This window comes from Eublepharis macularius, chromosome 4, assembly GCF_028583425.1.
Source record: "Eublepharis macularius isolate TG4126 chromosome 4, MPM_Emac_v1.0, whole genome shotgun sequence".
NCBI lineage: Eukaryota > Metazoa > Chordata > Lepidosauria > Squamata > Eublepharidae > Eublepharis > Eublepharis macularius.
Genome location: NC_072793.1, coordinates 61413574 through 61426518, shown reverse-complemented (window position 1 = coordinate 61426518; position 12945 = coordinate 61413574). Strand labels below are relative to the sequence as shown.

Here is a 12945-nt window from a genome sequence, read left to right as displayed (position 1 = left end):
GTATTCCATACACCTGAATCCAAACAATACTGAATTTTTTAAAAGTACATATCCCTATTTCACATGCAAGAACTGTGAGGAAATTTCAGCCATGTAGTGAGCTTATTTATGGCCCACTGAATTGTCACAAATTTGGATTTAATTTGATATATGCAAGAAACATAGTCTTGCGAAAATGGCACTATATTTTAGCTACCTACCCTGTGCACTTTGAGCAAGTAAGAGATACAGAGACTTCATAGCAATTCTGCTTGAAACCAGTCAAGCTTTTTTAATTTCTTTACCTTAAAAAAAATTGTAATGCTGGAAGTATACATGGTTTTTACACAGGCTACATCTATCCTCCTCAAGAAAAAAACCCACCCCACCCTCAGAAACATAAAGACTGATTACATAATATTAGGCATTAAAACAAGATTCTAAAGACTGCAGATGAAAAGGTAAGGCCATTTGGGCAGGCCTGCCTTGGCTCCACAACACACCAGCCAGAGTGCTGTAAATCGAGATTTGGTAAATAAGAGGTTCAATATCCTTTATCTCTTTAGCAAACCATGGTCAGTCTGGTGTGCGGTAACAGGAAAATAAGTGTGTAACAAATTACATGCTGTGGTAATAGGTTGTTATAACATTTTACCATTCAACATAGGATGATAAACTATTAGGCAAGAGTTGCTCGCCATGTCTTCTTGTATTGCAGCAAAGTACACCATCTCATGGTCTGTGTTTTATCAATAGTAAATGGAGGAAGAGATGTGTCATGGCCATGATTTCGCATCCAAGAGAACAAATAAAGTCCAATACACCAAACGTGTTATAAAATGATAACAGAAGCCATCAGCTTTTTGACTGAGGGAACTCCTTCATACTTGGAAAAACAGGAAACAATGCATCTTTGGGACTCAGGGCACCACGGGAAAGTGACACAGTGGTGACTCAAATCATTTCTCTCTGTATCAAACAGTCATCCATTTTAGAATTATTTTGCTATAATATACAGGTCAAACAGGACTGGATGGTTGTTTGCTGAACAAACACTACTGGACAGCAGATCATTCAGTAATTGCGATTGTATTATCAACAGACAGCTGATCAGGGTAGGGAGAAATAGGCATGAGAAGCATAGATCTAATGGCATGAAAACCAACCAAACAGATCCTATCTATTGACAATATAAAGAACATGGGTATATCTAAGGGAAGAAAAAAGTAAACACCCCAGCACTAGGAAATGGTGGCCAAAACAGCCTGTCTCTATGAAAAATGCAGACACAAAACTTGAAGTATTGATTCTCAAATGCAAAACTGGGATCTGGATTCCCTATAGGGATTGATGTAAAAATTAATACTTACATATTTTAATTATCAAATTAATAAGATTCAGATAGGAGGGAGCTAGACACTCAGGCCCAATAATTCACAAACTTGAACTATGGTGATCAGGGATCCCATCTTACATCTTTTAAAGGACCGCAACGTATTCTACGGCAAACTCTTCACTTATTCTGGACTCAGCTGTACAGAACCACAGTGAAGCCACATAAATTTTGTCTTTTTAAATTTTTTGTTTCAAATCCAATCAACATCATCGAGGACTGCAGGCCAGAAGTATGTTCGTCTGGTGCTTTCAAACTTCAAGGACTGAAATTATGCATCTATGCATTACTTGCACACATACATGGTTAGGATTGCCCTTTAAATATGAGCAAAGATGAGGAAAAGATCAGCACCCCACCCTGGTGCCTTTTAAAACATCAAGCACCAAATGCACACACATGTCCATACCTGGTGCCATGGGCATGCATGCTGCATTTAGTTATTGTTCCAATCCAAACTACCGAAATATCACGTGAAGTAACTCTTAGCAGGAAAATGCTATATAGTACCCATCCATACTCAACTGAGAACCAGTTTCACAGTATCATAGATATGTGCCATGATCCAGGGCTAAAAGACCAGGACCCACATATTCCCTGTGACTGGGGGGAGGCGGGGGGGGGGGGGAACAGTCTGAGAACTATTTTTTACAATGGCTGCATGTTTCAGCTGACACTGCTGGCACTGGCTTCCATCAGCTCCAGGTTTTGTTGTGTTCTCTACAGCCAACACAAAAACAAGAAACATGCTTTTTTGGAATAGACAGAAAAAATGAGTAAGGAAGAGATATTATGGGTAATATGGGTAGAGATGCAGCAATACCTTCCTCCCCATGAGATCTGGTTGCTCTTTCCAGGTTGAAAAGAAGTTATTAGCACCCACTGGAGGACAACCATCTTGGCAGCTGTCAACTGGGGAATCAGGGATGAACAGACCACGGGACCGGCTTATGGGAACAGTAAAGAAAACAGCAGTGCAATCTAGGCTTGAAGGAGAGATGCTAAGTTCTGCCAGCAATCCTCCTGCCACAGTGCCTGGAGTCATTCAGATCCTTAGGGTTCAGCAGTATGGATAGCCTCTGTTTACTGAAACGAGGCTGCAGTATTGAGAAATACAAGCCCACACTGGGATGGGGGCAGCAGAGAGCGCGCATTCAAGTCCTATCGCACATGGTTTCAAAAAAGCATCATGTAATAGAGCTGCCCTACAAAAAACAACTGCTCTGTCAGTAAGATTTTTCAAACAAGGGACAAAAGGCACAAACTTGAGACAAATTTCTCACCCACCTTGATATGCCTTTGCACCTAACTAGTGTATAATCAGATGGATTATTTATTCTTTTTGCTATGGAGTCCCTTAGCTCTTCATAATAGTTTATAATATGGCACTTGACATTTAACAAGGACATTCAGTCAAACAATGGTCTTTCCTATTTCCTCTTCCCTTTCTTGGCTAGTAAACTTGGCTCTATTTTTTTTACTAAGCCAGAAATAGATTTTCTCCCAGACTACCTGAAAACAGGTTGTTGAGCACCAATTTTGCAGTCTCTGGTTTGTTTATTTGCCCAAGAGCTTGTAGAGGAGAAAAAGGGACATTCTTATCAGCCAGTGTTGTGAGAGAAACACAATGTCATAAACCATACAGATGAGAGGCAAGGGGCTTACATATCAAAAGGTGCATAGGAAATAATTTGCCAAAAAGCAGGAACAGTTGCTGACCTACATGACATCAAGCCCCGTTTCTCTTGCTGGCCTGATTTGGAAAAGTCACACATTGGAATGTATGGTATCCCAGATACTTTAAAAAAATAAAGCCAGCCTTATGAAAAAATACTATAAATTAATAAGCTAATTAAATATTTTAGTAATAAAATGGGGGATGTTGAGCCACATAAACTGAAGATGAGGGAGGGATGACTATGACTTTTTAATGAGATAATTGGAAGGAATCCAGCCTTCCCAACATGGCCCCCCAGCGAGGACCTTGCAAAACCACCAGCCACTGTTGTTCTTCTCCTGAACTTCAAATAAAGTCCCTTCTTTAAAGCTGCTGGTTTCTTCATCACCATCAAAATCTGCAACTGCCACATAGAGGGCTTCTTTGGAGACATCTGAACTGGTGATGGGGGCAGGCCCTCTCTCCTTGGTCTCCCTTTCCACTGGCTTGGGGACTGCCTTTTGGCCTACGCCGCTTTTTGCTTTGGCATCATCTGGGCATGGAGGTGGCAGGAAACCTTTGGCTTTTGGTGGAACCAGTAATGGCCTGCCAGGCACTGGGGCAGCTCTGACTTCAGGCACTTCCCTCTGTGGTGCTTTATGCTCAGGAGAGGGGGCATAGGGAGATGCAGAGGATGCTTTCTTGGGTGGAGGTGGCCGCCTAGGTGGTACGATGGGACGTTGAGGTGGTTCCTTGGGAACTGGAAAGCTGCTCTTGGACTCGCTCTCACCTGACTTTGGAGAGGCAACAGGAGCTTTGGGCAAAGCAGCCTCCTTAAAGATCTGGCTGTCTGGTCTGGATGGAGGCCTCATCTCTGCATTTGATCTTTCCTGTGATCTTACAGAAAGTTCTGCGGGCAGCACATGGTTGCTAAAGGCATTTTCCCCTACCACAGAGTCCTGTTCAGAAGGCTTCTCTTGCATCTTTGCAGGCCTGAGTTTGCTCCTCAGATTGCAAATGTCTAGTTTATCTTCCGACTGAGTAGCCGGCGGCTCTGTTCTAGGGGCTGCTGCTGGCTTCGGTCTGATCTGAGGCTTTGATTTCAAGAAGGGGTTCTGGGGAACTGGCTCAGGCTTATCCTCCAGGGGTTCAATTTTTGGCTTGGTTGGCTTGACTATGGGTCGGAGATTTGGTTTCTTTACTTCTTTGGGTGATACCTTGTGCCCACATTCTAATCCCATTTCATTTTTCAGTTGGAACAATTTCCCTTTCTCTGTTTTGAGGTCTGGTTTCCTGTTGTCCCTTGGAGGCACAGTTTGCTTGGGAGGAATCACTGGCAAAATGGTACCAGGAGGCTTAGGAGGTGGCCTCGGCTCCAGCCGCTGCCTTTCCATTAATTCCTCTTCCGATTTAATAATCGATTCCTTCCGAGGTGGAAGACTAGGTTTCTCTTCTGCATCCTGATCAGAAATCTCCTCATATCCAACAAATATAAATGCATCACTAGCCTCAGAAAGGGCACTCTTGGAGGCCTCCTTTCCTTTCCATTTGCCTCCAAGGTCTGCACCATTAGATGGAGCATCGGGTAGTGGCCTGGATGGGCCAGGGACTTCTCCATTCAAGCTGCTCTCTGCTATGCTGTTGCCAAGGCGGAGTTGTGTGATCTCATTCGGTAGTGGGGCCAAGAAGTTTGGCCTAGATGCATTACTAGTTTTCTTATATTTATCAATAAAAGTAGCTGGTGCCCAGCCTTCCTTTTCCTCAATCTGAATGTACCACCAACCACTCAAGTTCTTCTCAATCACCTGGAAAAGGAAATAAAGCCATCATGCCTTAGAACTTTTAGCACCAGCGCCTTCTCCTAGTCACTTAAAATCAGGATAATAATAAATAATGATGTGCATCACATGTCATACCACTAGCAATATACACTATCACTTCCAGAAACTTCTAATTAAACTGTTCATATTATGGCTGGCCAAAGTGTTTGCTTATGTATCTGAGCATACGCCAAGGAAAACCCGATTGGGCAAAAAAAAAAAAAAAAAAAAGACAGTAGGTGGCCACTAGATGTCAGTATTGAGTTGTTCAGAAATATATGCTGGCCTGGCAGGATCCCAAGCATCTCCAGGAAGAATTAAGTGTTAACATTCCTTTTCTTTACTTTAAAGATGTGTAGAATTGCATGGGGGAAAATCTCACACACAGAGGAAAATGTGCTGGCATGTCAGTATTGCTGAGGAGTAGGGAGAAAGAGATCAGGGCCTACAGTCCCACAACTGAATAGGTTGAATTCCATAAATAAATAGTAATGCCTGTATGTTATGTAGCATTCCTTCTCCTAGTGCTACAGCCGGGGAAGACAGTCCTGTGACACTCTAAAAGGGCACAGGAAAGCACGCAGACTCTGACTCTTCAGCAAGAGGCGCTTTGCTTGCTTAGCCTTGGATCAAAGTGTGACCCTCCTCCTGCCCACCATCAGCGGAGAGAAGCAGCTCCCCGAGTCCCACCTACCTAATCAACCTTCTATGCCCTGCCTGGTATCACTTGGTATCTCCTGTATTTCCACAGCCAGCCTCAGAAAGATATAAAACACCCCGGTTCTGTGGAGCAAGGTCGTGATGGAGCCCATTTACAGTTAAGTATGGAAACCACCTCTGTGCATATAGCAACTTTTCCACACTACCACCTTTAAAAAACCAGGGATTTAACAGGTGTACTATTAGAACTGGTCCTTGCCCTAGGACACCATGCTAAACCTTGCACCAAAGAGTCTTCCCAGGGTCAAAGAGTCCTCTTGGACTCTTCAGTCACAAACTATGTGGAAGGCGGCAAGAGGGGGGGGCGGGGAAGGGGCAGGACAAGATGCAGCCTCACCTCTACTTTAAGTCCCGCTTGGAAGCTGATGCCATCAGGGATAGTGGTCTGGAAGTCAGCAATGGTGTAATATTCCTCTTCTACTTGTGGCGGCACAGGAGGCTTAGGCAGGTGGAGGCCACGTGGCTATTGAAGGAAAAATGCAAAATAAAACAAATTAACCTACTTCCATCTAAGGTACAATGTGCCGAGAAGGATGGAGTAAGCACATGAGCTATACAGATTGTGTAGCTGCTATGCATTTTTTTCACTGCCATTCACACAAAATGTCTTCCAACAGTCAGTCTTAGCAGCACACTCCAGAGCCTTACAGCACTGCAAGAAGGCGGATATGTTTCCCAGTTCATTTATGATCTTGAGATAAAAAACGGGACTACAGCAATTCATGCTGACGCTTGTAAGTGAAGCTTCCCACTTGTCACATTATAGCTAAAGTGTGCAGACTCACATCTGAAAGGCAACTAGACTCATTCCATTTCACAGGCCACGGTAACTGTGGGATAATGTGGATAACTGCATCTGCCTGAGACATGCATGTGCAGCAAAAGAGACGAAAGATGTGGATGCTTTGTACGTGGTGGTATATGCCACGCCCATTTACTTCATTTATATTGTCGAAGGCTTTCACAGCCGGAGAACATTGGTTGTTGTAGATTTTCTTTTCTTTTCTTTTTTTTTTGAGATTGGTTGCCTCATTTTTATTACTGTTATTTAACATCATTTTTACATTTTACGTTCTTTTTTTTTTAATTAATGCATCACTTATTATTACATTTCAATACAGTCACAGTTCTCCTATGATACATCTTTTACCCCTTTTGTAACCCTCCCCCCCACATGGTGGCCATCCTATAACTACAAATTAAATTTTTAGCCATGAGCACATTTTTTCCATTTTCCAAATATAGTTGTATTGGCTTCTCCATTATATACCCATTGAAAATATGCAGTCCATTTCTCTTTTATCTCCTCCATTTTTCCATCCCATGCCTTATCTTTTTTTAAACATTCCATCATATCTGATTGAATATATTCATACAAGTAATCATTCCATCTTTCTAAGGTCCATTTTAACTTCTCCTTCCAACCGTATGCAATCACTGCATGTGCAGCTAATAACATTGCTTTGAAAATATCCTGGTTTTGTTTCTCAATTCTAATGTTTCCCAATACACCCATGAATAATAGATCTACATCTATATTAAGGTTGACCTTACATACCAATGCTATTTCCCCCCGTACCTTTTCCCAAAAATCTATAACCTTTGGACACTCCCACCATAAGTGGGAGTACCACCCTTCTTTTGCATTGCAATGCCAGCAGTTAGGTTTCATCCCTTTAAACATGTATGCCAATTGGGCAGGAGTTCTATACCACTTCATGATTATCTTTCTTTCAAGTTCTCTATACTTTTCTAGCTTAATTGCCTTCAAATTCACCATTAACTTATTAACCTCCTCAGAAGTTATTTGTTTTTCTTTATTCCATTTATTTTTTAAAGTTCTAAACATAAACTCCTTATCCCTCACCAATTCAAGGTAGATTTTCCCTGCCAGCCCTTTCTTAATTTCATCCACATATAATGCGTGTTCTATATTGTTGTCTTCCCTTTTAATAGCTTCTTTATATTTATCTTGTTTAATTAAATGGTATAACCCCCTTAAATTTAGCCAATATCTTTCCCCCAATTTTTGATTCAATTCCTGAAGTGGTAACAAATCCCCTTGACCATTATACATATCCTTCACTCTAGTTATACCTTCCGCCTTAAGATCTTCCCAAAATTTCGGGTTCATCTCCTTCTCCCAGATATACTTAAGTGGAGTCCATTTTGAGTTCTGTGGCATCATAGCCGTTTTCCACCTCATCCAAGCAATCAAGGCTATTCTTCTTGGGCCCTTTGCTTGCCTTATCTCCTTTTGCAGATCTCTAGTATAAATACCATAGCTACCTGCTCCCTTATTGATTGCAGATTCAAATCTTGCCCACTTGTCCCCTTTCCTCCATTCTAGCTCCATCAATGCTTTCAACTGGAATGCATCGTAATAGGCTTGCAGATGTGGGAGTCCCCATCCTAAATAATCTTGGGGCGCATATACCAATTTTTTTGAGATTCTTGCTTTTTTCCGGCCGAACACCCAATTTTTAATATTTTCATCCCATTTCCCTATATCTTTCTGGTCAAGTTCTATTGGGAGTACCTGAAGTAGGTATAACATCTTTGGTAATATAAACATTTTAACTGCTCTAATTTTCCCTAAAATACTCAAATGTTTATTCTTCCAATCCTTCAATTTCTTTGTTATCTTTGTCCAAACCTTATTATAATTGATTTTTTGTAGCTTCTCTATGTTTCTAGCCAGGTATACTCCTAAATATTTAATTTTACTTACTCCTGAATTCATCCCCGTTAAAACTAGTATCTCTCTTTTAGTTTCCCTATCTACGTTAAGAAACATTATTTCAGATTTCTTAATATTGACCCCAAGCCCCGAGCTTGACTTGAAATCTTCTAAAATAACTAGCAATTCTCTTATTGCCTGTAGCGGATTACTTATTGTCAGCAAAATATCATTGTTGTAGATTTTCCAGGCTTGTATGGTCATGGTCTTGGCATTGTAGTTCCTGACATCTTTCGGTGCTACACCTCTGATGATGCCAGTCACAGCCACTGGCGAAACATCAGGAACTACAATGCCAAGACCACAGCCATACAGCCTGGAAAATCTACAACAACCTACTTCATTTATATTCCACCTTTATGATCAGTTTATAATGTGTGAATGCTATAGCCCTTCAACAAGAAAGGAAGGTGCTCCTGGAGTTTTAAGCCTGATTTCTATAACACTAGCTGCATAGATCAGACCTAATGCACACAAGGGCCACAAACTAAAAAGAAAAAAAATTAAGGGAAACTTTGCATTCCACGTTTTGTGCCTGGATTCAAATACAGAGCACACAATGCATGTTTACTCCATCAGTAGTACAGGACAAACATACTTGTAGAAACTGCTATTCTCCCCTTTAGTATGTGGAGGCTGGAGCACAATCCTTTCCCCAAGCATTACTTCCATGTACTTAAAAAGTTGCAGACGCACATGTCCTTTACAACAACAGACAAAGCATATACATATTTTACAAAGTACAAAATGTACCAAGACTAGCCTTGAACACACACACACATACACACTCTCGCCATTTTCACTACCAATGGCCTAGTTTCTGTTGGCTCTTAAACCCTGCTCCTAAAAAAGCACCCACACTTCTCAGGCAAAGGCAGCTGGTGACAATACTTACTATTGTGAGGTCTCGACGAGGAGGGGGTCTCTGCCTCATCTTTGGAGACTCTATCAAGAAAAACATTCCAATGTGATTCAAAAATACTACCAAGGTACCTAACAAGGTGATACGTGGAAGAAGAGACACACAACCCCCCCTTCTAAGTGGGTTGAAACCAGGCTGCCCTCCCGATTCCTCATTTCTCTAGATCTGAGTCCTGCAGCACCTTAGAGACCAACAAGATTTTCAAGGTACACGCTTCTGAGAGTCAGTGCTCCCTTTTTCAGATATCCTGAAAATCTTGTTGGTCTCTAAGGTGACACAGGACTCAAATCCTGCTGTTCTACTGCAGACCAACACGGCCACCCACCTAAAACTATCTCCATTCTCTGAAAATCCAATGATTCAACTGAAGCATCTTGTCAAGATGCCAGTGGAGTCTTAAAAAAGGGGAGTATGGCATTTCACCCATTAATACACAGAAGAGGCAGGGAAAGATAGAACAAGGTGGTAAGCTGATTAGATTTTCCAGAAATAAAAACCCACACCCCAATTCTTGGACAAATTGGATTCTTAAATACACCCTCACTTGCACCAGTGAGGCTGCAGCCACTATTTCTCAATCCAGCTCTCTTTCTTTCTTTCTGTGTGTGTGTTGGGGGGGGGGGGCAGATGGAGAGTGAAAGACAACGTACACACAGCAGAAGTACAGAATTCACTGCCCCTCTCCTTCATCCAATCCAATCTCAGTATCATCCAGCTTGTAAACTCTAGAGGTCAGAATGCTCTAGGGCTCTGCATGCTTGTCTGAATCCTGCCTAGTTAGCTTGGCCCACAAACCATCTAATATTTTAAAGTTCACTGCCTTCAACTTACTTCGCCTGAGTTCCACATTCGGTAATGGGCGACCATCAAACCTTCCATCTCTTTGGTTGTTACTTCCATCCTTGTCTCGGCTTGCTGAATTCTGCTGCCGGGAAATTCCATCCAGATCTAGCGCGTATGACTGGGCAGAAGCTGCTGATCCCTGTTTTGGTGTCAACATGTCCCCACTCCCCTTTTTAAGGTAGGATGCTGGGGCCCAGCCCTCTTGACCCTGATACCTGAAACAATATGAAGCTGTCATCAACCACGTCACTTGGGACTCTAGACATTACCTCCCTCCCCCACCCTTGCCCAGTATGGCAAGCCTAAACCATAGCAATATTTGAGAGTGACAAAACATTCCAATTAAATTCTGATATGACAGTGTGAACAATAGCAAGACTTTGTATTCCAGTCTTTCAGATATAAGATACTTGACAGATACTTCCCTCATGCTACTGAGCATCTGACACTCTCAAAACTGTGCCTCTTTCTGGGAGAATGGTGCAAAAGGACAGCAAAAATTGCTGTAGTCAGCTTGTAGATCAGGGATGGACTATCGTTAGATATAGAGGAGCAATGAAGTGGGAGTCCAGCTCAACGACATTGAGAAACAAAACGCTGGCCATCTGGCACATAAGAATTACATACCATGTACAAATTATGTGGTGTGGTGAAATCTGACCTATAATGTTTTTTCTGTAGCAGCACAGACCGAGATTCTAATGTTTCTATTACTGGAGCTGCCTACGGCAATCAAATTAGAACCACTTCACACATTATGAAAAACAAAAGACGTTAGACCAGAAGAGCAGGTAAGCTTTTGAGTTCTCTAAAACTCTTCATCAGACCAGATGTTCAAAAAACAGAGGGGGAAGGGATCATCTTGAATACTTTTTTTGGCTCCTGATTGGAGCATACTGCAGACTTCGGATACACCAGGATGCTCGGCAGAATTGATTATGAAGCTTTCTGGGAAGAACATGAGACCAATGATTTCCATTGTGAACATTAAAACCAGTGGTTAATCAAATGTTTCTTGAACACAAATGGGAGTAGCGAGTTCCTTCAAAGGAAGAGGACTGCAGAAAAAATGCGGTAGTCCTTATGTTAGCAATATGGGAGATAACTTCATCAAATAAAATTAAACAGTCAATTGAAACCAAACTGGGAAATATTATCCAGTGTTTTCTACATTCACATAAAGGCTGTCATTCTCCTGACCTCCTTCCCACAAAGCCAAGGGTGCCTTATACCAACTCCACCCAGCATCCTGCTACATCCTAAATCTCCACACATGAGCAGACAAAAGGCCTCAAAATCATGATCTGAAACATCTCCCCCCTTCTCCCCTCCTTTTTAAAACATCCAGTCTGACGAAGACTTTTGGAGAACTTGAAAGCTCAATACACTGTTTTGTATTATTTTGGCTGGTCTTAATAAAATATTTTATGTGTCTTTTGTTTCTGGCTTTTTCTTTGAACCAACACAGCTACCTGGGACTTCTTTCACAAGTTATGGGAAATACCACATGTTTATATGCCTCATGTACCATTTAATGAGCAAGCAGAAAACCCCTCACACGCACACGCGCACACACACACACACATTCAGCAGGGATCCAAGGCCAATCATGCTTCTTCACAGCATGTACACACTGTGCGCGTGCATGTGTGCACGTGTATGGTGGAGGAAAACACAGCTTGCCTTGTCATGTTACAGATAAACACACCCACACACGAGAATACTTGAAATCTTCACTCAGATGCAGAAACCACATCCACCAACAACACCTGCTACAGAGCAGGGACTGATGCCAACTACAGGGCGATGCTATCCCAGTGGCCAGAGGCAAAGATGAGGAGATCAGATGTCTCCAGCTGTTGTACATTTAGGAGCCTTGGACTACTCTGTAGCAGATTTTCTCATTTACACATCCATCAACAAACATTTTTAATGCTGCAGTGGCTGCCAATACAGCAGGTTCACTGGAAGGTCATGAAAATCAAAGCAGGCTTCCTGACTAGCTTACCACACACTTTTCTAGGAACAGTTCAGCTTTAAATTTTACTGTAAGGATACTCACAGATCATAAGTAGATTAACTGTGTGTTTCTCTATACAGTTATCAGGCAAGATTTGCAAAATTTCACGTCTCAGTAGAAGTCCCACTTACAAATTGGTTTTGGAGATCTATGAGAGGTGACATTCTAAGGCCAAACTTGTCATGAGGATTAGCTGCATGGGATAAGAGCTTCTTAACCCTTCCCCATTCCCCTCCACCAACCTGTGAAGGTCACAGTGGCAATTTTTTTTGTCCTTTAAGGAAAAGGATATGTTTTCCTGAGGATCTAGAAATGTTATCAAGTTGAACAGCATGGAAGCTTCACTGATTTTGACAACCTTGCATATCCAAAGAACTTCAGATAGTATTTTAAAAAGTTTTAGTTTTGATTCCTACAGAGAAAAGATGAATGCACCTTTGATGTGTCTCAACCAGATGGATATTCTTTAGGGGCTTCCATTAGTAGGACTGCCTGCTCCTTTCGAGTCACCTTTTCAGATTCCCTATATATCTCTTGCTCTGACTAAATTCATCCTAATTTTCCGCACCATTTACTACTGAACAATTCAACATCCAGATTTTGATTCTGAAATAAAATCAGTGTGCACTGCATAATCTGTTTGAAAACTGTGATGCTTGTCGCTGTAGCATTTCAGTGTCAACAGTATTATTACCTGATAAAGAAGAGTTACATCCATGTGGTAACTTAGTACAACCGAAGTATGTTTCACCTTTGCAGTAGAAAGAAGTGTATTTTAACAAAATGCTACAAACCTTTTATAGAAGAAAAATAAAATGCTATAGTATCTTGCATACCTGGAACTAAAGCCA

At 41.7% G+C, this 12945-nt stretch overlaps 1 protein-coding gene across 2 annotated transcripts in view; it reads right to left on the bottom strand.

Moving 5' to 3' along the window:
• Nucleotides 1–241: 241 nt before the first annotated feature.
• Nucleotides 242–12945, bottom strand: part of SH3PXD2B (SH3 and PX domains 2B) — a 167900-nt gene continuing 155196 nt past the window's right edge. For both annotated transcript variants that reach the window (XM_054978238.1, XM_054978239.1), the window contains 4 exons: nucleotides 10063–10289; nucleotides 9205–9254; nucleotides 5907–6032; nucleotides 242–4834 (listed from right to left, as the gene is read on the bottom strand). In XM_054978238.1, the coding sequence (XP_054834213.1) occupies nucleotides 3290–4834; nucleotides 5907–6032; nucleotides 9205–9254; nucleotides 10063–10289 (1948 nt within the window). In that variant the 3' untranslated portion in view covers nucleotides 242–3289. The remainder of the gene's footprint in view (nucleotides 4835–5906; nucleotides 6033–9204; nucleotides 9255–10062; nucleotides 10290–12945) is intronic.